Source organism: Lissotriton helveticus, chromosome 4_1 (assembly GCF_964261635.1).
Source record: "Lissotriton helveticus chromosome 4_1, aLisHel1.1, whole genome shotgun sequence".
Lineage (NCBI taxonomy): Eukaryota > Metazoa > Chordata > Amphibia > Caudata > Salamandridae > Lissotriton > Lissotriton helveticus.
Genome location: NC_136063.1, coordinates 396,634,755 through 396,661,385, shown reverse-complemented (window position 1 = coordinate 396,661,385; position 26,631 = coordinate 396,634,755). Strand labels below are relative to the sequence as shown.

Here is a 26,631-nt window from a genome sequence, read left to right as displayed (position 1 = left end):
TCTTACTCTCACAGTCACCTTGTTCATCTTACGTGACTGTGAATGCACTGACTCCTGGGTAAGGAGAACCCAAATGATGTAAATAGGGCGGTACAGTTAGACAACTGATGGGAAAATTCTCACCCTAAATGTGCACTTCACGTGAATAAGATGTTCTTGTATCACGTGGTGTCATTAGTTAACATAGCTACCACCCCTCTTTTGAGTCTTTAGTTGTCACGTCAACAGCTGTGTGTGATCTGATCTCACTTTTGAGACTCCTAGATACCTCTTTGTGTAGAATAACTTTAAAAAATAACAGTTTGAAATAGACACATTCTTGTATGCTAGGAAATAGCAGTAGTCAGATAAGCAAAGGCCCAAAAAGGCAATTACAGCAGCATTAGCAGGAGCAGGAAAACGTAAACTGGAACATGCCCTGTGCTCACATGAAGAGCTGGTAGCAAGTGTCCTGCTGTAATAATAATGTAAAAACACTGTGAAAAAAAACTTGTGAAAATGCTAAATGCATTCACTAGAAGTGAAGCTCCAGGCCCGAGCCTCGCCAAGACAACAGTGAACTTGTTATAGACTCCACACTTCATACTATAGAGACGTCAGCCTCCTAGAATCTCTGTACCTACTCATTTCTCTGGGCAATCACATCTCTTGACCAATAGGCCTCAACGCTGTCTATTAACTTCAGTAACTTTGACTGGAACCTATCCCTATGCCTTGAAAAAGCTGCAGGCCTGCTTGCCACAGGGGGGCAAAACATGAGTTGGCTGTTCCACCTTTGTTCTGCACTCTAGCTTACCAGTAAAACATGGAGCAAAATAAAATAATCTGAAAAGACAACACATTTACCTGTCCTGACTTAAGATTCCCTATGTACCTTGGATTACTATCTAAAGAGTGACCCATTGGGCCTAAGAATGTTCCTCTCATTCACTGCACCAGCTCTATCCTCTACCATTTCAAAGATTTGTACATTAATGGGTTAGGGGCTTCCCATTTTGGACATTTGGCTCTACAGAGTCAACCCATTTTTCAGGATGGACACCACTAGGAGCAACCCCTACCACAAGTCACTACAGTTGCTCGAAGTGAGCTAGTGGCTAAGGTAGGCTGATCGATTGCCACATTCCGTATTCTGTAGTGGAAGGAAGCAACATGTGAATGACAGAACAGACCAATAAATGAATACAGCTGGCTGAAAGCCTCTTTTGTACAAACATTATGAGTATAATTTTAGTAAACCCAAAAAGTCTTGGCTAACACCAGACCTAATAATAAAGTAAAAACAAAAACACTGGCAATGAAGGGGACTACCTTGGGTACAGATGTGCTGCTAGTGAAAGAGCAAAACGGAATCACTCAAAATTAAGTTGGCCAGTGGGTGGCTGAAGTAAACAAACACATTGCCCCATGCTGTAGCAGGAGGAAACAAAATGTGAATGACACAACCAATGGATGAAGCAATCTGGCTGAAAGCCCCTTAAGATAAGCATGTGTATTATACATATCAATAATATTAGTAATATCAAAAGGTCTTGGCTAACACCTGGCCTAAAAAGGGAGATGATGTGCTCTCACTATTTACTATTTGGACTAATCCACTCTCCCGCGCAGTTGTGAGTTTAAAATGTCGGGGCAGGCTCAGGTGGCGGTTGGTGAGGAAACGGTCCATCATTCTGCGTGGAGACGTCACGTTAACAGTAATCTCGGCGTGCTCCTGACTCCAGTCTTCACTACAGTACAACTTGCATGTCAGTCTCTTCCGCGGTCACACCCTCTAACTCTACCACAGCTGCTGGCTGCCAGCACACACCTCCTCAGGCGCTGCTTACTATGAGGCTCGCGCGGGCAGGAAGGGGCGGAGTGCTGTACGTGCACTGCTGTGCAGCGCCCACAGCCCCATTCACCGGCGGCCCCTCTCCCCGGAAGCGGACCGCGCGGGCCCCGCCCCCTCCGACCAGCTGCTCCTGACGCACGCATGCGCAGTGGCCAATCTCCGTTCACTCCGGCCCGTAGCCCTGTTCCAGTGTGACGGCCGCTGGGCGCTGGGCGCACTGCACGGCCGGCCTCGCGCGGGCACAGGGGGGCATGAACAGGACGGCACGCGGCGGCTGGCACTGCCCGGGCACGGGGCTCGCCGCCTGTCCAGCCAGCTGGAGCTCCCTCCCCGCTCTGCCCTGCCCGGAGCACTGACCGCGGGCTGCCCGCCCCTTGTATGTATCTGCCGCGGCCTGGCTGCGGGCGGCTGCCGGCTCTCGGCCAGTGTGTGTCCGTGTACAGCGCGCTTCTGCTGCTGCCTCCATCATGTCTGCTGCTCCCGGGCCCCGGGGCGGCCCTGCTCATCTTGCTGCTGCTCAGCCTGCCGTCCAGCTCCGTTCCCAGGCACAGCTCCACTCGCAGGCACAGCCCCAGCTCCACTCGCAGCCGCACACCCAGGCCCAGCTGCACACCCAGGCCCAGCTGCACGCCCAGGCACAGCTGCACTCCCAGCCCCACTCGCAAGCACAGCTCCATTCACAAGCACAGCTCCACTCCCAGCCCCTCTTGCACGCTCAGCCACCTTCCCATCACTCGCAGCAACAGCCTCCCCAGCAGTCGGGGAACCCCCCACAGTCCCTGCCTCCCCCTGAGATGCCCGACCTCAGCCATCTCACCGAGGATGAGCGCAAGATTATCTTGGCTGTCATGGACCGGCAGAAAAAGGAGGAGGAGAAGGAGCAGTCCGTGCTCAAGTAAGTGATCGCTTTTATACTGGTGTTTATACTGGTTGCACTTGGGCTCTCCATTACACTCACCTCTGGGACCTCTTGCTACTGTTCACGTCTGCCACATTAGTAAGACACCCCCCCTTACCCACATCTACTGATGATCCGACCTGCCCTCACTCACCAGATCTTGCTAATGTTCACCTCTCATAAACGTTTGGTGTGTTTTTCACGTACCAATATTCACCATAGGTTCATGTTTAGCAAGGCCAACTCATTTACAAGGGCCCGCTGATAGTTCACGCCTCTCACTCTACAGGGGCAGGTGTTTTTCATGTGCCTCCCTCACCACGGGTTTCTGATCCCATTTCATACAAGCAGGGTCTGGTGATCTTTGCTCACCACGGGCTTTTGGTATCACATTCCTCCTTTTTGATCAGGGCCTGCTGGTCTCCACTTCCCCTGAGCTTCAGTTAGTGTACTCTGTCACCCCTTGATCCCTACACCCCTTTGAGTCTAGGAGTGATTGGGGTCAGTAATGTGATGCATTATTGGTATATTCTACAGTCCCAATTGAAGATAACCCCCTTCACGGAGCCTCTGTACTGTTCTGGTCCAGGCTTCCCATGTATCCTCTCCTGCTATGGCTGAGGCCAGAAATCCAACATGGCCGCTCGCAGGTGCCAGCCCGGCGGTGCTGCTGTCAGTGCACTCTGCTCATCCCGGTGCGCCGGCTCAGTCTCCCGTAGTTCCACTCCATCTGTCCGTACGAGCCCAGCAGTACACTGCGAGCGGGGTTGGCTTCACACGGGGCCTCCCTCTGGCCGGAGGCCTGCCATGGGCAGTCAGTGGGTGGGTACTGAGGAGCCGCCATCTTCCCCCGCAGATGTGTGCGGGGAGCCGCTGTCTGCCCCCGACCTCGGGGGTTAGGGAGGCACGGTCCCGCGGCCTCGCCGCGCGTCCCGGGCGGAGGAGTGAGGCAGGGCCGGTGAGCAGACGCCGGGCTCTGCAGCTTCAGCACCGCGGAGCTGTCCAGGGTGCTGCTGCCGGCAGCTGCCATCTACACACAGAACAGATCCGGCTGTGAAGTGCTGCCCCGCGCATCCAGCGTCCCTTCACTGTTTGTCACACTTCTTTCCTTCAAATACAGCGCGCTTGATAATTGATCAGCTTGTATGTGTAGTGTGTGCATTTGTAGGCAAATGAGTTTGTTTACGTGTGTTAGCTTGGCAGTGCATATGCTGGGTCGCTAAGAAGTAGCAAACTTGGCTAATAATTAGCACATGTCTGAGTTGCTGTCTCACGAAATAGCCGGATCAAAAACAGTAGACACATATTCATTTCATTTCATAAAGCTTTATTCGGAGCATTTAAAAACATGTCCATAAAAGCACAAACAGTTATAAATACTAACATTTCATTAAACATTACATATTTCCTTAAAAAAACACATAATACATAATATCCAGAGGGGGATGGAATAAATATTTAAAATATTCAAGATAGTTAAAAACACATTCTTTTCCTGGCGCCAATAGCTTTAAGCAAGAATGTTGCAGTAAAAAAGCAAATGTCCGGATGATTCAAATTAAAAAGCAGTCTCATAGCATCCGTAGTTGTTCTCACTCCAAATCTATTTAACATGGGCTTCAAATAAAATTTCCGTAATTCCCTATACAATTCACATGTTAATAAAAAGTGCTTAGTGCTCTGTTCCGTTTTGTTATCACATTCACATGGGCCAATAGGGCGCATTTTAATGTTAGGGCACGCAACAAGATAGTGTACTATTCCCATCCTCATTCTGGTTAGTACAAACTGATGCGAGACTCTAGTCACTTGTGACAAATACGGGCTAAAACCGATAAAATAATTCATGCTATTGTACAGTACACATGTGGATAATTTAGAATCCTCCAAAAAGTGCCGTTCATTGCGGTAATTCCAGAATTTTTTTTTCATATTTGATTTGAAGATATCCGAGACACTGTGAGGATCGATAATCACATTGGTCCCAAAAATCTTTTGCGAACATTCGATAATGTATTTAATCCAAGGGATCTTTAAGTATTATTCATACATTAGTAACTCGTACACACTCACGCTCTTTTTCGCTCTCATTTTCCCACTCTCCCCTTTCTCTTATGTTGATATTTTTGTTATTTTGTTTGCCATTTCTGTTTCCTTCTGACAGCCTTTTTTCTTCTCTACTTCTCTTTTTTTTTCCTCCCCCTATGACTCTTTCCTACTCCCACTCACCCTTTTCTCTCGGTTTCTCCCGTTCCCTAACGTATCTATCTATTTTTTTCTCCCCCTATGACTCTTTCCTTCTCCCACTCACCCTTTTCTCTCGGTTTCTCCCGTTCCCTAACATATCTATCTATCTATCTATCTATCTATCTATCTATCTATCTATCTATCTCACAAATATATTTATTTGTGTTCATGTTATGTTATGTTATGTTAATAACTTTTATTCGGCGCACAGCTGCCCCAGCGAAGGGGCGTCCTGGCGCCTGTCCAGATACCACAACACAACAGATCAGAGCCGGGGAAAGAGGAGATCAATTGCCAGAAGCGAACAGGTGGGTTTTAATAGCGCGCCTGAAAAGAATAAGACTATCCAGGGCACGGATGTGTACAGGGAGAGAATTCCATAGGTCAACTGCCAGAACGCGAAAGGAGCGCCCTCCCATCCTACTCAGTCTGAACCTAGGCTTAATCGCCAGGTGGTGAGATTCAGACCTGAGGGAACGTGTGGGCAGATACGGAGCAATAAGGCCCGCAAGGGCAGGAGGGGAGGAAAGCTTCAGAATCTTAAATGTCAGACAGAGAGCCTTAAATTTGATTCTCTGTCTGACCGGAAGCCAATGAAGGGAAGTCAGAACAGTGGAAACAGAACACCGCCTCGGAAGGCCCACAATGGCACGTGCAGCAGCATTCTGCACAATCTGAAGCCTAGAAGCCTCAGCCTGGTTCACTCCAAGTAGCAAAGCGCTCCCGTAGTCCAATCGCGACAAGATGGAGGCCTGAACCACCAGTTGCCGCGTGGGGGGGTCGAAGAACTTAAGGACAGGCCTCAGTCCCCGCAGGATACCAAAACAGGTAGCTGCTACCCTCTTCGTATGGCTGGCAAAAGAAAGATGGGAATCCAGCCACACCCCCAGGTTTTTAACTTCGGCCGCTGGAGTGGGAGAGACCCCCAGTTCGGGAGGCCACCACTGGTCTCCCCAAAGTTCCGTCTGCCTCCCTAGAATCAGGACCTCGGTTTTTTTAGCGTTAAGCTGTAAGCAGTTGCAACGCATCCACTTAGCCACAGCTATAAGTCCAGCTCGAAATCTGGGCGCATTCACCTCAGGGTCTCCGCTAAGTGTTACCGCCAGCTGCGTGTCGTCGGCGTACGATGTCATGGTAAGGCCACATTCCCTGACGACAGCAGCCAGCGGTTTCACATACAGATTGAACAGTGTAGGACTTAAAGCGGAGCCCTGGGGAACTCCCAGACCGAGAGAGTGGAACGAGGACTGGCCAGGTGGAATGGCCACTTTAAAACACCGGTCCGAAAGGAAGGAGCGGAACCACTCAAGAGCTTTCCCTCCGATACCCACTTCCTCCAAACGCCGCACTAAAATGTCATGAGACACCGTGTCAAATGCGGCGCTCAGGTCTAACAGCAGGAGCGCCGCTGTCTGCCCCGCATCCAGCACTGACCGCAAGTGCTCGGTCATGAAGAGCAGGGCCGTTTCAGTGCTGTGTTGAGTGCGGAACCCATTTTGACTCTCGTCAAGAATGTTATTACGAGAGAGATGGGTAGACAGAATGGTATTCACGTGTGCCTCAGTGACCTTTGCGGTCCAAGGCAGGAGGGAGATGGGCCGGTAATTTTCCGGGAGCAAGGGGTCAAGATTGGATTTCTTCAAAATAGGGCTGACCACAGCTTGCTTCCAGGATGGAGGAACCACGCCCTCAGTAAGGGAAAGATTGATAAGATCCAGGATGGGCTCACGACACAGCGGCGGGAGAAGAGTGAAGAACTCCGGCTTCAATGGATCTAAGGGAGAGCCAGATTTAATTTTGAGGCTTAGAGTGTCAAATACCTCAACAGACATAGCCGGCAAGAAGGACAAGGTCTCCACAACCAAAGTCTTCACAGTACTCGGAGCCTCCGCGGGGACGGAAGATGTAAAACCTCGGTAGATTGCCTGCACCTTCTCCACGAAGAAGGATGCCAGGCTCTCACAGTGTGAATCCGTGCAGATTTCTATCGAGGTGGCCCGTTTCCCCATCAGATCTTTAAGTACCTTGAAGATAAGCTTGGAGGGATTGGAACTATTGGAGAACTCAGTAGCATAATAAGCTGCCCGAGTTTGACAGATGGCTCTGTGATAGTTTTTGAGCTGGGCAAAGTACAGTGATTTTAACATGGGATCAAAGGATTTCCTCCAGGCTCTCTCAGCTTGCCGGCACGTTCTTTTAAGCTCGGCAAGGTTTTCATTATACCAGGGACTGCGGGTCTTAGCATGACATTTAGACCAGCGCAGAGGTATAAGAGAATCGAGGGCCGTGAGAACCCAGTTACAGAACTGTTCGTAGCCCTGTTCCACATTCTGCAGTTTGCCTAAGGGCTGTGCCTCCAATATCCCAACAAATTCCTCCAGCTTGAGTTTCCGCCAGCTACGCTTGAGGATCTGTTTATCCACAGGTTTCAATTGTGGATTATCTAAGGGACACGCCACTTTAACCAACATATGGTCCGTCCAACCCACCGCCAACGGGACAGATGTTTTGGCCCGGATTAAGGTGGTAAAGAAGGGATCAAGTATGTGTCCTCCTATGTGGGTGGGGGAGGTAACTAGTTGGTTAAGTTGCATCGCTTCAAGATCCGCTAGCAGAGAGCTAATAGGAGAAGAAGACATCAGATCGAAGTGAATGTTTAAGTCCCCTACGATGTTAAAATTAGCACAGCTAGAGACTAGCGAGCTGACCACATCTACCAGTGCGGACTTAAAGACGGTATCGTTCCCAGGTGGGCGATAGATAAGGATGCCACTAAAGGTGAAGTGATGGCTTATCCTTACCTTAAAGGAGGCACTTTCACACATGGGAAGGTTCTGAGGCTTCCATTCAGCCGATAGGCAGGATTTAATCGCCATGGCGATACCACCTCCCCTAGTTGTACGGTTCAGTGTAAACACCGTATAGGTGGAGGGGAAGGCCAGATTTATAATGGCGGTGTCAGCATCTTGTAGCCAAGTTTCGGTCAAAAAGATGATATCTGGAGAATCCGAATCTATCATATCCCGAAGGAATTGATAGTGCTTGACCAAAGATCTGACATTCAGGCTCCACACGTTTAGGACTTGCTCAGTGCGATCTGTATGAGTGCCGTAAGCAGTCCCTGGCACAGAACGCACCCCCGTGGGTGCGGTCAAAGAAAACCAGCCACAGGAACAGTCATAAGGTCCCGAGAGAGGAAATAATGGGACATGCTTACATACTGGAAGAGTATCTCGTACAGCGAGAATACTAGCACGGTCATACTTACACGGAACGATATTACACATCGTGTTGCCGTGGCAGGGGGCCAGAGTCCATAGCCCGCGCCCGCTACCTCGACGCGGACGAGCGCAGACGGGCAGGACTCTGGCACGACTCCGGCTAAGCGACGGCGTCCCTCTGCGCGTTTCCGCTGCGCGGAAGAGGACGACTTTAAATAGGCGTCTCCCAAACCACCTCGAGCGTCAGGACGCTCCAAGATGGCGCCCGCGCAAGCACACACTCACCCCAAACAAAGATGGCGCCCACCAGTCTCCAGCCCCGGGACCCGGACCCGCCAAATGGCGGTGTAGTTTCCACAATTTATATGCAAGTGAGGGGACACAGGCCCTGCAAAGCGGTAAGTAAAATCAGGGGATAAAAAAGAATAAGCAACCAAAATAGGCTAAGGGTTAATTAAAATAGCAGCCAGCCGGCAGCGCGACCTGCACTGATGCAGTGGTGAACAGAACGAGTGGCAAAGCGAGCCCGCCTTAAATAGGCGTCTCCCAAACCACCTCGAGCGTCAGGACGCTCCAAGATGGCGCCCGCGCAAGCACACACTCACCCCAAACAAAGATGGCGCCCACCAGTCTCCAGCCCCGGGACCCGGACCCGCCAAATGGCGGTGTAGTTTCCACAATTTATATGCAAGTGAGGGGACACAGGCCCTGCAAAGCGGTAAGTAAAATCAGGGGATAAAAAAGAATAAGCAACCAAAATAGGCTAAGGGTTAATTAAAATAGCAGCCAGCCGGCAGCGCGACCTGCACTGATGCAGTGGTGAACAGCCTCATGCATGTCTTCTTCGCCCCCCTGGTAGTTTCATACTTCCCTGGATATATTATGACGTGTCAGTCTTCTGGGCCACACTTAAAGTTGTGGCTCTCTAAAAGTATCTGATAGTTTCATATCTACAGTGTCTGCTAATTTGTATCGTATCTTTGAGAGTAGTGAAGAATTTAGAAGAGCACCCACATTTTACAGGTAAGTGTGCACTTTTTAAACCCATGTCGACGGAACCGTTATAAAGCGGCCCAGGCACTGCTGGGTAGTCACTTAAGAGTGATCAATAGTTAAGTATCTCTTTAATTGTGTTTGTGGTGTTTGTTACTCTTTAATTACAGACCAGTGCACTATGTCGTAATGATGTGGCATTACGTTTCAACTTGTGTCGCTCTTGGCAAGCTATTACTTTGATGGGTGCAACATCAGTCATTTCCTCAAGCCCGCACACAGCAGGTCGAATTTTAGATGGGCTAAACAAGACTTGACATAAGTGAATAGTACTGAGAGAACCTCTGCCTTGTGATTTCTATAATGGCGTGTATTACAGTTTTGAGATGTCATTCTCTAATTTTTCAACACTTTGAAATCTTTTTGAGATATTGCAATGAAAACTTCTGTTCCACATCATTTACTCTTGTAGGTTTTCTCGAAGATGACATTTTTGAGTGTGTTGATTTTTTTTTAAATCTTATGTTTTAACTTTGATGTTTGCTTTTTGGATGCTACACACAGCAGGCTGTAGCAACCATTCTTTAGAGAAAGAATGCAGTATACTGTGGCAATTGTTGACCACTTGTGCAAATTATACATAACCAAAATATTGTGTCGAATCCAGGCATGGAATACAAACCACAATTTTGCAAGTTTATAGTCTTTCTTGTATTTGTTTATTATGCCCAAAACACACTAACCCCACAGAGCAAAACTAGGCAGAGATCTTTTTGTAAAAAGGAGCATTTCCAAGTTTGAAAGAAAAGTAACGATTTTGTTGTCAAGTATGCATTTCATCTCAGAATCAAGACACCAGAGTAAGGATCTAAGCTGACTCCTATATGTTACTCATGGTACCCTTCAGAGTGGAGCAGCTAATACAGATGTCTTCACTGGTAGCATATTTGAATAATATTTGTCTTGGCCTGAACACAAAAGAACGCTAGCAGCCACCAAGTCCTGATTACAATTATGAACAAGCCAATGTATGATGAACTGCTGAACCCTCCAGGCTTTCAATTGAGGTATGCTGAGCAACCCACTGTGACTCCTTCCCCAATGCTTAAGGTATTCTCTGAGGGAGCCCTTTTTCCAAAAAATATACATATGAAGACTACTGCCGAGTGAAAAATGTGACGTGAATTGTAGGCATGACTGAGCTGGTATCTGTACATCTGAATTTTTTTGTTTAAATCTTTTTATTAACATTTTCTTTTAGCATTTTTCACAGTTTTAGGGAAAGAATCCCAACAGCGTACAGTGTGTATGAGGCAGCGTTAGTCAATAGAACAGATACAAATACACCAGTAAACAATGTATGACTGTTGAGTTACATGGTAGTCCATTGCGAGAGTTCAAGGACCACGCTCTCTGGTAAAAAAAGGGGGGTATCTAGTCCCAAAAACCATATCTCCAGAATATGTAAATATAGCTAGATCATGGTGCGTTATGCGTGAACCTTGGATATAGGGTACAACATAATGAGGGCAACATAAGATAACGAGGGGTAAGAGGAGTTGCTTGAGACCTGCTTCTGTGCCTAGTAGAGCCCGGGGGTGAGGGGAGAAAAGGACTAGAGTTTGCCAGATCCCGTGACGTGTCTGTCACTGTGATAATGAAGACGTACCTGTGCTTGGCTGGACTCTGTAGGCTTGATATTGACCCAAGAATTGTAGAAGTGCATGGGCTATGGCTACTATGATATCAGTCTTATGAGACCCCATTTAAGCATTTTGTCAAACCTCCTATATTAGTGATTCTCCTCTGCTAGGCCCAAATGAGGTTGAATTAGCACTGCATAGGAGTTCCCAGCCGTAACTCACTCCCCATGGCTGAGTAGCGCACAAGAAAATATTTAGTGATGGGGTGCACTCTTGGACTAATCAATTTAAATCCTAGTAATTGAGGTTTATCTAAAGGTTCTGCGACTGACAAGGACTGTCACCCCTTGTGGAATCAAAATAAGGAATATTCACAAGCTGCGTGGCTTGAATCAATCGCGCCCTGTTCATCTGGTGTTGAGAACACCTATTGCATGTAATCAAGAATGAATAACACAATTTATCAATTCATACGCTTGTATTTTCAACCATCATTTTCAAATTCAAATAATGATTTTACATGATAATGTACATGTCCTTTGACATTTCCAAAAACATAACAATACCATTTTTTGTCAATCATGCATAAATCACAACACAATACATTTTGATCTAATAAGCATAGTCTTTAACCTGTTGGCTGCTGCCGTCGGCCATTGGCCGACGGCAGCACTACCTCGCTGGTGCTGCCGTCGGCCAATGGCCGACGCAACCGCACCCGTTTTTTAAAACGGACGCACTGCCGCAAAAAAGCGGAAGCAGCTAACGGGTTAAAGGTGCCCAATGCATTTCGGAACCTAACTGGTTCCTTCTTCAGGGGCTGATCTGCAAATAAAATATATGATATAGCATGTTAATGCCCATGGTACTCAAACACCTGAGGTGTGTACTTGTCCTTAGTAATATGTGTGGTATTGGCCTACCTTGTTGGAGTTGTGTGGGAAGAATAAGAAACCATTTATCTAAAATGACCAGAAAAAACATTAGTAACGGCTGCCATCGCATCACACACACGAGGATGATGTGAATATTTCAAATCCACATAGTAGTTGGATGCTTACCGCTGGGTTCGCGACCAAGTATCCTATTGGGCTGTTAACACAAAAACATTGCTGTGTATTAAAACGCTATCACAGAGTAAAAACTCCCTAACAGACATGCTGCTTTTTTAGATGTCATACCTGGGTTGCTTTGTCACAATTCTATGCTGTAAACAAAAGATACCGGTAGATACATTAGAACCCAGCCGCATGAGGATATAACAAGTCACGCTCTAAAAGAAAAAATCTGTAGTCACCATACCTTAATTCCTCTAGTGTGCTGAATCACCTTGAAAAAAATGCCAATGATAAACATGTGTAAGCAAATGTGAATCCAGGGCCTACATGGATAGTAACTAGATGTCACGCGCTAAATCTAAATGAATAAAGCGCAAATCTTACCTCTATCTAAAGTCTAATCCCGCATGTAAACACGGCGAGTGGACAAATGCTCTGATTCCGCGCTGGGACAACGCAGCGCCATATTACGTTCTCTGATACTCAAGTGAACATAAACAACGGACTAATGAAAGTGCCCATAATCAAATGAACAAGATTTGCACTGCATAGGAGTTCCCAGCCGTAACTCACTCCTCATGGCTGAGTACCGCACAAAGCACAGAGCAGCTTTTGAGATCTAAAGATGTATTCACTTTTGAACTTTAAAAGTAAATTGAACGATACTAAAATACCTCACACTTGCATAGGTCAGTCGATAGAGCGTGGGTGTGGAATGATCTAGGATTGACATACACCTGTATTCTGCAATCCCTGCAGTCTGTCTGTCGTTGTTGCGACTTTCAGTGGTAACTGAAAGTAAGGCATGTTTTCATAATGCAGCATGTTAAATCGAGTCATGGAAGGCAATTTTATTTTTGTGTCAACAGCAAAACTTTGACATGCAAAAACAAACTCTAAGGGACAAATCTATATGACCTCAGATCTTTAGGCCCTTACTCGCAGATTTTTTGAAGTAGGTTTAACTAGTGTTGCTCAGTGTTGTTTGTATATGGTGTCTTTGCCTTTTTGTCTAATTGTCTTATTCTGACTTCAAAAGTTTTAGTGGCGGGTTGAGTTATGTACTATACAGGGAAATCTATGTGACTGGGGATCGAGGGTTGTGGGTGGTTGGGAGTAAGGTTTTTGCTTTTTAAAAAATGTATGTTGAATATTGCTACCAAAAATATTGTCTGACAGAAATATTGTGTCCTAAATATAGTTCACAAATATATCCTATTAGGTGTAGATTTTCTATTAATAACTCCAATGTACCATTATTTTTGTAAATGATCTTATTGAGGCTCCAAATTTGTCAGACAATATTTTGCTTACGTGTATGAAGAAACTTTATTGTTTGATTAATTAAAATCTTTACAATAGAAAAATACATTTGAAAAAAGGGTATAAAAATAGTCGATGACACCAAATTAAAAATATTTAATGTTACAATATTGCACAAGGCCAAAGATTACAGATTTAAATGTTCACGATTTTCCAGCGACATGCAATATCTATAAAAAGATGTGTGCAGAGGGGTGCAAAAGCTTTGTTACTAAAAAGGGAGCAAGTCCATTAAAACACAGTAAAAAAGACGGACATGGCAGATCGACATGACACAAGTCCCGTGGAGTCCAACTGTCCAATCCGTTCACTTTAAGGCTCTATCTAGACGGGTGGTGATCTCTGCATAAAAAAAGGATATGGTCTCTGGTGTCTTCGTGAAACTCAGAGCAGTGCGATGAGGTGAGCAGCCAGTAGATCACACCGTGCGACTAACAGGTTGAGTTAGAAAAAAGAATGGCGACTGACAGTTGTTTAAGAGATCGAAACGACCTGGTGCAGTAAAAAACGGGGATATGGTTACTGCACTCCCACTGCGTTAAAGTTTTTGCCGCTCTTGTGACAAACTTGTCAAACTGGATATTAAGCGTCATGTTCTCTGGATTCATGGCGGCATGAGCGAACTCCAAGTTCATTCCATTCGCCCCATAGCAGTATCCCTTGATCGTTAAGTAAGGCGGGACAAACACATGCCACACGCTCAATCGACTCCGAGGTACACCCACACCACCTGCACACTGCATTGTCATTTGAGCGGTGCCAATCTGGTAGATGGTGCAAGAAAGTCCATTCACCCACCCTGAGTTTCTCAAAATTCGGTTGCATTGAGCATTTGCAATAAGTGATATTTTGATTATAATATTCAGGCAGTATATCCAGCTGTTTCTTGTTACTGAGCTTCATGGTGGTGTGCCCGTCTATTGCTTTGGAAAAGATAATACATGTCTAAGTAAGAAATGCTTTATTGGCTTGGAGCACCGGTTTACTAATTTATTATATCATGTAAGCTCTTCTATGCTAAATGAAAATCATGTAGAGAACTAAAGAATTTGCATCGAGGCACTCATATGATGATCACCCATGTTTCTGTTTTCCCTTTCTTAATATTGCGGTTTGCCCTGGCAGGCCAGTGATCATGAACTTTGAGTACCCATGCAATCGTGAGTTTTAGGGCTTTGGAGGTGATGGCAAGAGCTTGTAGTAGTGTGATATTCTTTTGAATACCCCAAAATATTTTTGGATGAGACACGCCTTGGCTTCCTGCCATAGGGAAAATTGGTCCCGCTTTTTGGCAGGCGAGTTTAAAGGTTTAGAGGCTCTGTCGCTCTTCAGCTAACTGCTGCAAATCGGCTCATCAGCGCTCTTCAATCCAAACTGAATATCCAATTGAAATTAAGCTGGTAAATTTATAAACAGATTAATTTTCTGTGGGAGAAATTGAGCGCAATAATGTAAAAACCTGCGAGGACGTATTCAAAATCCACATTTAGTTTAGTGTTGCTTTACACCTCTCTATTTTTACCACTCCAGCTGCAGAATCAATTAGCTGCAAAGAAGAACACTGACTGGAGTCAGAAAAAGTACTGACGTAGAGTTACATCAGTTATCACACTTTTCACAGCAGACAAAGGTCTCTTTTTGTTGCATCTTCATTTCAAGGCCTCCAACACAGTGTTAAAAGCTCGTAAAAGACTTCATTGCCGTTGAAACTAAAATGATATGTGATTTGGAAAATGTATTTTGCTATCAATACCATTGCGTGTTTCAAATGTCTTTTTGTCAGCCTAGATAGCCTTTCCGCCCTCCTCTGAACATCTATAAATACGATTACAAATAGCATTGACGTCATATTTTTTGTATATTCGCAGATTATGTCTTTTAAAGGTGAGTTAAAAGAGGAAAGAAAGATACAGTCTTGAAATTGTTGTGCTGCAAAGCATCCGAATCTTCTAGTTACTCTATATAGGTGTGTGGCTAGCAGTTCTTGAGGCACTTAGACACTGTGAGCACATTTGCAACTTTTTTGCACACCTTAATACAAATTGGCTCAACCCAAAAATATTTATGGTTTCAGAATGACTTTCTTATCTTTCAGCCTTAATGCCGCAGATTAAAGTAACTTGTTCTCGGAATTTACACAAGTTTGACACACAATTATGGTAGATTTTCCACAGCATTCAGTGAAGAGCTAGGGGTGGAAATGGATTGTTCTCTTGGGAAGTGGCAGGTAGGGTGGCCTTTGGGAAGGTACTTAACATCCAAGAAGTCATAACTTCTTAGGTATTCACCAACCCTGAGAAAAATAAAAAAAGCGACGGCTGGTTTGCTTGAATCAGCGTCATTCACAGGTAATTAATTGAGCTACATTTCAGTACATTTTTTCGGGAAACGGCCACTACAACGAGGCCGTTTCAACGAAAACCTTAACCACGCATGCATTACAACGCATGCGTGGTTACAACGACAGCCTTTACCACGCATACTTTTACTACGAGGTACGTAGTAAAGGCATGTGTGGTAAAGGGTATATATAAAAAAGGGGGGTTGGGGGGGGGTTCCCCCTCCCAAAAAAAACCACTTACCTTTAGACGAGATGTCAGGCAATCGGCATCGCAGAGGAAGAAAACGGCCGTTTTTTTTCCTCTTATGTATGACGTCACCACGCAAAAATACGTGGAGAAAGATAGGCGTGTAAATAGTATTCCGTGGTAACGCATGCGTGGTAAAGGCATGCGTTACAACGGAGTTCGTTGAAAAAACATACAACCCATTTTTTCCTTACTTATTGTCACGCTCTAGACAGGGACAATTCTTATGCAAGTCAGCCTTGGTCCTGTCTCAATAGGAACAGTCCAAACCTGAACTGCCAGAGTGTGTCGCCAGCCCTCCCAGTGGTTTTCTCAACTCAAATATACTATTAAATGTGCTCCAAAAATGGTTGCAGTGAGTGTGTACATGAGCACAAAAGGTCAGAATACCATCCTCCTCTCATTTTTCACGGAAATGGATTAAGAGTCATTTCTACAAACATATTTTCATGGTGTCTATAAATGGAAAATTGTGCTTTTGAGTGCTATACACATTTCCGCAACACATACTCCTTTCGAAAAATAACTATAGAGTAAAAATTGGATAACGGGTGTATGCAGTAAAATCCCTGACTTGCATATATTTCCATGCCTACAGCGCGTTTTTTGTGACACACCAACAAGTTGCAAATATGCACAACTGGTGTGAGGAAAGGCACACTTTAATGGGTCGTTAACTCCAAAAATGCTAATGAATTCCCCCATTAATATCAAACTTAAGGTTAAGGGGAGCCATGTTCAGATACATATTTTTAATGAAAACCAACTGAAGTTGCTTTTGAAAGTTAAAAATAGTCTGATATTTTGGGGCCCTCAAATTGATGCAATTTGAGTTTCTCCACTGCTTGGCTGAATTTGGCTCTGACAATTGCATCTCAATTATTATTTTTTAAGCCATCAGGCAGGTTGATAGTTAGCTTATGATCCATCGAATGATGGCTCTCAGAGTTCGCGTGTGAATTTTCGGTCTCAATGTTTTGCATGGTAACACTAACCTGGCCGGCAAAGAAGTAATACATGATTCGTACTGCATAGTTTAGATATATTTATTTGTGCAGGCATCACCTTTTAATCAGCCAGAGTTTTATTATTTGCCATGCTGCAATCATGGGATGAATTTGATAAAGTTGGTGATGATTATCCAAATTTTTGGGCATGTAAGTGGGCAGAACATGTTCACATTGCAATCCCTTTGGGATATCACAATGATCTCATTATTATTATGCACCTAATTCATACTTACTGTATTCTAATTCTGCTGCGGGCCTTCTTTTGTTCTCCACGCAAATCTGGACCATGGATATTTGTTTTATGACTTAAAAGCACAAAAGACAATGGACTAAGCAGATAGCTGCGCATTTTAAAAGAAAAGTATAATGTAAGCATCCTGAAAACATTCAAATTCAGATCCGGTCCTTTGGTATGTATAGGACCCAAATATGACTTACTTCACAGACATGTTTAATGTTCTGTATCACAGCAACCTCCTCGAACCCATATCGTTTGTATCCAGGGGATCAGGAAATGTCCTTTGAAGGACATGAAGTTAGTCTAGATAGTAGAATGAATGTTACAAGCCAATTCACTGCTTGTGATTGGAGCTGATTAAGGACTTCCTTGTCTGACTTGGGTCTTCTGCAGTCATGTACAGGAGATCCCATTCAACAGTATGATGGGACAAGCCATTTACAGTTATTTTTTACCACTCTTGATTTACACAAACTGCATGTTGGAGGACTGGTGTAGGGCAAAGGTATCCAACCTTTTGTAAGCAATGAGCAACGTTTATGCATCAACTCAAATGAGAGCAACATCTGAACTATAATAGGATGGGAGCATAGATGGGTTGGCAAAAGAATCGAACTGTGAACAAGCTCTCTAATGGACATAACTTACACAATTACCACATATAAATGAACAGCAATTAGCAGTATGGGTTGACATACATTTAAAGTAAAATGTGAACGCATTTAACGCTCAAAGTACAGTGAGTGAAGGCTACGCTGTGTCTGTTTGTTTTTACTTATGTTAATTGATGATATCTTTTTCTGCATAAAGACTTTAAAAATAGTGTAACGATTCAAAGATTATTCTGCAAGAGAGTTGATGGCTCGCCTCTAAGAGCATTTTGTAAATTAGTCATAAATGGTGCATTTTAAAGAACTGTAGGACAGTGGCAGAGATATAAACATGGTTAGACTGAAATCCCATTTTACATGGAGTTTTGACGTTCAACCCAAGGGAACGGTAGAGAAATTTAGTTGTAAATTATGTATTCCAAATACTTTCTGCACCAACATTGGTCAAACTTTAGTAGGATTGAAAGATCACCTAACATGGAGATGGATGGGCGTTCTTCTCAGTGAACACATGATAAATACAGACTATATCTGGTTCATTTAAAATATGTTCGTTTTGTCAAAAGGCTGTAGTATATAAAGCCAACTCCACAGGGATTTGGGATTGTCTTCATCAGTTGGATGGGTGGTTTCGTAGGAGATGGTGCATTTTGTAGCTTATTAGGAAAGTATCATTGTTACATTTTGGTAAGGTGTATGACCCTTTTAAATAAAGGTTTTGGCTCATTTTTGTATTTTCTATAATGCCCTAGTTATCACATTGCAAGTTTCCATATTACATATTTTACCACACTGTCCTGTGCCTGCACACATCCTCAATTCCTCTGATGTGCAGACTTTTCAAAATCCATAATAGCCCTATAGGTTAGTCCAGTGGCATACTTAACTACTCTGTGATCCAAATGTACATTTTGTTTTTTACAGACTTGTATCAGACATGTCAAGAGTCAGTGCAACTTTCTAAGATACATATAATTGACTTTAAACTGTGAAATAAACAGTGCCACAATTCACCTAGACTGTACAGGTAGGGTAAACTACACTTTCACGGGATAGTTTTTAATATGTTATTATTCCATAGTGTCGGCCGCAGACCTTGACAAGCAGCCAGGCCCACAGTAGCAGGAGTTGCCCTTTGACAATGTGAAGGCACACCTCATTTATAAAACCGCTCGTAGGTGCATTCCAGAATTCACAATTTAAGGGTCCAAAACGAAAATGAAAGAGGGAAAAACACTAAACAGGAATGACCCTTTGTGTCAGGTAACATGTTGACATTTTTCATTTTGTCTCAATCAGCACAAGTAAATGTCTAATTTTCCACAGCGAACAATTCACAGTTTTCAGTAATTGCCAGCTAGCACACTTTGCAATTTTCCAAAATACCCAAGTTATCCCTTCACATTTTCTTTAATCCTCCTATTCATTTTGCAAGTCTCCTCAACACCAGCAGTAACATTGTCCATCACTTTCAATTCCATAATGCCCTGCCACCTCATTCAACATCCACTAATCAAATAGCACACAAAGTTAACGTTTCCATAATGTCCACCTGGCACACTTTTGCTGTTTTCAATAATGCTCCCAGTAATGCAGACCTGATAAACTGCAATATACTAAAGCTATCACATTGCATGGTGTTCACTTGACTCTGGCTATTTGGACCGGAGGTATGAGAAGTTAAGGGACTTTACTGTGGTCAGCCTGTTTGAGGTATTGATGGTGTCTGTCTGGACCATTGATACTACTGCTTGATCTGGTAGTTACGGGAGAGGGTTTTAACAATGGAAGTACATGGGCTAGATCTGGTCCAGTGCCAGGAGCTAGAAGGCTGGAGTAGAGGTATTCTGTCTGTTTTACCCCCCTCCCCCTCCCCATCAGCAGCTACTTGATGCCTCCTGTTTGACTCCAGGCGGGACTTCAGCAGGAAGGAAGTTTACAGCACCCTTTCTAAGAATGAGCACACAATTAAAGCAAACCCAACCATGACGCCAGAGGAACAAGTGTCAGTAAAAAAGCAACACTGAGAACAATCATTCTGTTGATTATGATTCCTGTAAAGCACTAACAGCCTGATTCATCAAGCTAAATTGCGGCCGCAATAGCAGCGAAAATGCTATTGCGGGCGCATTTTCCCAAATCGGCATTCATCAAGAAAATAACCAAAGCGCAAACCAAAGATTGCGAATTCGCAAATATAATCTCAGAATCCCCGTAGGTTTGCGCCAAAACACGGATTTAGAGAATAAATTTAGCGAATCCGCAATACAAGCGCAATCGGTATTCATGAAAATTCTCTAATAGTGAAAAACCACAAAATCACTATTAGCGCCGCGCAAATTAAGGACAACCCAAAGCAGGTGGTAACCATAAAAGTCATTAGAGAAAAATTTGAAAAACCGTTGGCCAATCAGGAACAGGGAAAGGGCTGACCAAACACACATAAGGAGATGCAGCAGCAGCAGTTGGTGTCTCACAATGCCAGGAATGTACATGCTGGTCAGGCGGCGAAGGCTACAGCGAGCAGCACGGAGGAGACGCAGAATACAGGACAGGATATTCCGCCAGCGGATCACCCTGCTGGGACAAACCAGGGAGCAGATTTATGCGAAGTACCGGCTAAATGGGGCCATGATAATTCAACTCATACACGACCTTGACCCCCTGATGCAGCACCCAACAAGGCGGACCAATGCTGTGCCTACACATGTACAGGTATTGTGTAGCCTGCACCTCCTGGCCTCTGGGAGCTTCCAGGGGATAGTAGCGGCTGCAGGGGGGATATCCCAGCCCACCATGTCACGCTGCCTCCGGAGTTTTGTTGACGCAATGCTTACCCAGCTACACCGACACATCAAATTCCCCACCAGCCAACAGGAACTGGACTTGACAAAGTTAAACTTCTACAATGTGGCCCATTTCCCATCTGTGATAGGATGCATAGACTGCACCTACATCGCCATCTGCCCACCAGCTGCGACGGAGTACATGTACCGGAATCGGAAGTCATACCACTCCCTTAACATACAGATGGTCTGCAATGCCAAGACTATCATAACTGACATCGTGGCCCAGTACCCAGGGAGTACCCATGACTCATTTATATTCCGGCACAGCGGCCTCCACACACGACTGGCCAGGGGAGATTTTGGGGAAGGACACCTACTTGGTAAGTACACATTGTCAACAATTACACATTGCAATGATGTAGCTGCGCAGCACAGGCACTCACCCTCTGCTCCTCTCATTCAGGTGACAGTGGCTACGCCCTCCGGGAATACCTCCTCACCCCATACCTCAACCCGGCTACACCACAGCAACGGCGGTACAATGTTTCTCACATACGGACAAGGAATTGTATAGAACGGACATTTGGCCTACTCAAGAGCCGGTTCCGCATACTGCACAAGACAGGTGGGGCCATGTACTACAGTCCTGATGTGTGCTGCCGCATTGTGGCTGTCTGCGCAATGTTACACAACATTGCAACCAAGCGCCGGATACCAGTAGAGATCTCTGGCAGTGAGTCTGAAGGGGACGACCGTCCACCAGCACATGTGCGTCATGCACGCGGGGAGAACCCTGCTGAAGGACACAGACGGCGCAACCACATCACTATGAACAGTTTCTGAAGCCCACAATCCACTCACCCAACAAATCACTATTGCATGGCAATGTAAATAATGACTGGAGGCCCATGTATGTTGCATGAATAAATATTATTGTTAAATCCACAATAATAACGTAATGTCTACATTCATAATATTGCTGCAGTATTGCGCCATACTGCTCCTAACTAGCCACTGGACATGCTTGTATCATCAGCATTATCTAGGAAATGTTCAAGTAACTCAATTGCGCCTCCGGCGCGCAGGCCCCAAACGCCGCTCTGGCTCTTCCTCTGGGACGGCACGTGTCCCTGTAGTGGGCCTGGTGCTGCGGCGTAACACGCCAACCAGTGAGGCAGACAGGCTGCTGACACTGGAGGTGCCCTCACTGGTGTCGTCCCTCCCCACATTGCCTTCACCAGTAGGATGGAGTGCCAGTACGGCAGTGGTGATCTGCTCCAACACCCGTCCAACATCCTCGACACATTGGATTAGCTGCTGCTGCTGCGCCAGGCACCGTCGTGAGAGCTGGGAGGTGGCATTCCCAATCATGTAGTTTGAGCGGGTGTAGGCTGTCAGGCGCGTAAGGAGCTGCCGGTGGCGTCGGCGGGCGGAGTTGCGCTGCGATATGAGTGCAGCAGTGTTGGCCTCCATGGCTGCCGTCATGCGCTCAATCCTATCACCCACATTGGCCACATTGCGGCCAATGTTGTGTAGCTGCAGCTGAATGGCCCCTTGCCGTCGTGCCTGCTGTTGGTTAATGCGTAGCATCCGGCGCTCAATGCTCATGCCTGGCATGCGCACAGCCATCCCCCTCCTGCCGCTGTGTGATGTGTCATGCTGGCGAGCCCTGACATGCCTGCTCTGCTGGCTGCCCACAGTGGGTGTGTGCACAGTCACCACAGTAGCTGCACCAGAAGTAGATGGTGCCGCTGGTGGTGGAGTTGTGGTTGGCAAAGGTGCAGCACCTGATGGTGCTGGCGCTGTTGGTCTTGCCCTGCCTGCAGGGTTAGGTGCTGCGCTGGATGGTGCTGGCGCTGTTGGTCTTGCCCTGCCTGCAGGGTTAGGTGCTGCGCCGGATGGTGCTGGCGCTGTTGGTCTTGCCCTGCCTGCAGGGTTAGGTGCTGCCAATGTTGGTGCTGGAGCAGTTGGTCTTGCCCTGGCTGCGGGGAGTGGTGCTACGCCTGATGGTGCAGGAGGTGTTGGTGTTGGCACCTCCTCGGCATCCTCTTGTGACTCATCGATCTGCAGCATGTCGCTGTCGCTGCTGTTGTCGGCGTCACCTGTGAGGGGAATTGGACTTACATTAATAGCATGTATCTGTCACACGTGCAGTTGCTACATGCATGCTGGTTGACATTCCCTGCCTGGCTTAGCGATAGCTTATTTTGGGATATTTGAGGCTGCATTGGGGTTCTTTTACATTATGGGCAGACTACATGTCCCACAATGCTTGTGGCCATGATCTCATGTGCATTGTTTGAATGACTTGGGATGTATATGGGAGGCTATAGGGCCATGACCATTGTTAGGGGACAGGGTCGCAGTCGCATGCCACTTACCTTGGCTGTCTTGGCTGAGTCGGGATGAGTCCAGGTTGGTGACACCTATGCACGCCTCTGTCTCAAGGGTGTACTCCACGCGGTCCTCCATGGGGGTATTGGGAGGGACAGTAGGTTCTCCGCCCCCAGTACCAGATGTCTCGCCCAGCCTTTCTGCCACCCTCTCCTTGGCACGACCTCGGAGGTCGTACCACCTCTTCTTGAGCTCGTCCAGTGACCTGTGTGTCATGCCCACAGCGTTCACTTTTTCTGAGATTCCTAGCCAGATGCGACGTCTCTCCATCTCTGGCACCCTCCGGGAGTCCTTTCCAAAAAGTTTTGCGTGGTTTTTAACCACTCCCTCGATGAGCTGCTCCAACTCCTGCTCGGAAAACTTGAGCTTTCTCTTGCGCCTGGTGTCACTGGGCCCTGGAGCAGGCTCCTCTGACATAGCTGCTGTCGCAAATGGGTAAATTGCGCTACTTTGGAGGTGTCCCGGTAGGAGCTCTGTTTAGCTGCAGCCTCGCGATCAGCCTCGCAGTTCAGAATGGGGGTGGGAACTGCCTGCTTCCTGGTTGTGATGTCATCACAGCGCTCGAAAAGCGACTTCCCGTTTGTGCGATCTCGCTACTAGCGAGATGTCGCTAATGGGGATTTGCGATGGCGCAAAATAGAGACGGAATATCTGGGTAATAGCGATTTATCGGCGATTTTATTTTCTCGCTATCGATTTTTGCGCCCGTGTGCGAATCGCTTTCTTTAATCGCTAACTATGATGAATTCCGATCTGCGCCTTTCCATTTGCGATTCGCTGTGAATCGCAAGTTGAGAGTCGCAGATTCCTTTCTTCATGAATCAGGCTGTAAATCCCGGTTTATCGACATGCATGAAAGCAGTAAACCGGAGACACTTATGCTTTAATATATTTTGACAATAGATAACTATTTTATAGACACATGAAATCCTGTATAATTTTCTGATTATTCTGCCGCATGTAGGATGTCCCAGTGTGTTCTTCTAGGGCCAAGTGCTTTTGTCACTAGCCGGTTCTTGTATTTTCTGCCTTTTCATCTTTATTGATATTATGAAAGACTCGTAAGGTCCTGGGGTCTATATTTCCAATTTCTTTCAAAACTGCCCTATTAAGAGTGAGAATTTCCACTGGGATGGTGGAGGTAGGTGGAGTGAAGGAAGATTTTACTCTTAGTCCTATGTCTCCTAGTTCCTCATCCTGTTAGTTATTTCCCTCGAAAAAGCCTTTAGTTTGATTTTCCTTATAAATTAGTTTACCTCACAACTGACTTTTAATTTGTCCAAATTGGCTGTGGGGACAAGCCTTTCTCCAGTACCTGCAACTGTGGAGATGATTGGGTATGATCAGTGAGATTTACTACTAAGCTGGACGGTGGCTCAGAGCTGCTTGGTTGTTCACATTCATGGGCTTATCTTTGGTCATACTCCTGGTGGTCACTCTGACCTGCTGAGATGTGGGAGCCCATTGGACCTGTGTTCCCTTTTTCATCCTGCCCCTCGGACGTCCCTGGCCTGTCCCTAAAAAAGACCTTTGTTGGTTGTGTGGATGATTCGAGTAGGAGCCTGTGGTGGTCTCCAGTACTCTAGTCGTGATGGATGCATCTTAGGTGGTGGGGGACCACAATAGTATGACATAGGGGATTGCTGGGGGGCCATTTTACAGGGCCCATTCTCTCACTTGTCCATATCTCCATCCAGAAGTCCTTCTGTAGTTCGTCCTACCTTTGTGGTTGTCTTTTGGGCCTGTACAGGAGTTTCAGCTATTAGACCTTGTGTCTGAGCAATCACTATTGGTGGTGTAACCCGTGTTCCGCCCTGACATGACGTAATCGTCCTTAATGTACCGGAATACCTGTTCATGTGTGAAATTATTGGGATCTTTTTTCAACTCCTGAAATTTAGTCTAAGTGTTGCTGCAAAATCACTCGCAGTTTGGTTGAGTTCATCCAGCCTCTTCTTGAATCTGGATGTAGATTGATATGACTTGAAGCGGACTTCGATTGTGTGTATTTCGGTTTTTAGTGCTTGTGAAAGATGGGTCACTGTTTTTATGATTAAAACAAGCCAGTCACCTGTACAATGCTATGAAATCAGTAACCAGTCTTTTTTGAAGGCTTTATCATGCTGGAAGATAAATGGTTTATTGCGTACTATGAGATCATGAGGGGCTGTACTCATTCATAAATATTTGATCATCATTAAGCCATGTATCATGGTCTTGATCAGAGTTCTTTTTTGCTCAGTTAATTCACCCCAATTGGTGTTGTCTATGCCCATTTCTGGATTGTTAGTACCTTCAAATGGAGATATTGTAGCTAAGATTCTCTCTAATTCCTCGAACGAGAAGGAAAGTCCAGTAATCTCAGCCATATCTGTCAAAGTAGTGGTCAGTGCCCTGGATGAATATGTGAGATATAAACTTTAAAAAAAATAGCAATTTATTCAGAAAAAACTCCCACAACTGCACGCTGGCTGTATATTTATCAAGAAAGGGGGAGTATCAACTAAAAATGGGAACTCGGCTGTTATGAGGAGACTAACCCTCCACTGGAGAAAAAAAGGTTTTTCTTGTAAAACCCTCACCCACCAAGGTTACACATTGGTGGCATGCTTCATCATCAGGTTAACACCTTTCTATTATGGAACTGGGTCTGTTGCGACCTACGGAATACCTGGGAGCACTTTCAAGAGTATAAAATGATAAAGAAGATGGAGACAAAATAGGAGCGGGGCTCTATGCTGAAGTGAAATGTAAAAATACCCGACTAGTAGGTGCAACCTATTTCTTCTGGCCTTTGGTCGGTATTATTAAAATCAGAGGGGAGATGGGAAAGAAGGATATCTGCTTGCTTTTCTAAAAGGTCATGTTTCAAAGCCATATCCTTATTGGCTTTTTGTCAGGACCTAGGGAAACTAGCTACCTGGTACCACTCCTGCCGTATTACATTGAACGCACACTCATTGCATGCTTAAAAATTAGTGCATATACATTTGCCACCTACCTGGTGATTATTGTCTGTATCTCTGTGGTAATATAAGTGTAGAGTTAGTCTGTACAGCCCTGTGGCCATGTACAGTGGAGAAGTGTGGCTCACTGGTTAGAAGCGGCAGACCCTGAAGCAGAGGTCAGGCCTGGGACCAGGGTTCAATTCCCGACGCGACAGGGTCTTGGGCTCAATGTCCGGGGACTCGATAATTCTCGCCTCGGTGCCTACTCTAATCATGGGTCCCACTCTGCAACTCTGGGCAATAGCTTGCTTAATCTCCATAACGGCCCCAACAGCGCTGGGATGCCTGGCTTCACCTTGGGGGTGCCCTGGAGGGGGCATCTCACATGGAAAGCCAGGATGGGTTCCACAGCGGTATACAGCGCCAGGATGCCCCGAGATGGGGCGGCAGTGCGCTTTACAAGTATACACACATTTACATTTACATATTACTACTTTTTTCATGTGCTGCATAGCACTTTTGTCATAGTGGACACCTCTGGGTGAAGAATTACGTGAGACAAATTAATCAAATCCAAATAAGGCCCAGATTCTTGGTGACACAGCAACTGAAGCATATATAGTCAGTAGTGCACTCTGAGGGTACATTTACTTAGAGCGCTCACCCTAATAATCGAGGCTCTGCATTAATGAACCATAAATACAAGCTTGAACAGCATTAGCACATGGACAGAAAGATTACCGTAACTGCAGGCAATGTCTTTCCCTGATTTATAATGTGGTACTGCACTGGCAGCCAGAGGGTTTGGTAGGGTATTGAGCCTACTTGTCCCAAGG

General features: G+C 45.7%; 1 protein-coding gene across 1 annotated transcript in view; it reads left to right on the top strand.

The window, feature by feature from the left end:
• Positions 1-2,034: 2,034 nt before the first annotated feature.
• RIMS2 (regulating synaptic membrane exocytosis 2) overlaps positions 2,035-26,631 on the top strand; it is a 1,857,427-nt gene continuing 1,832,830 nt past the window's right edge. The window contains exon 1 of the mRNA XM_078686898.1: positions 2,035-2,729. Within this exon, the coding sequence (XP_078543024.1) occupies positions 2,302-2,729 (428 nt within the window). The 5' untranslated portion in view covers positions 2,035-2,301. The remainder of the gene's footprint in view (positions 2,730-26,631) is intronic.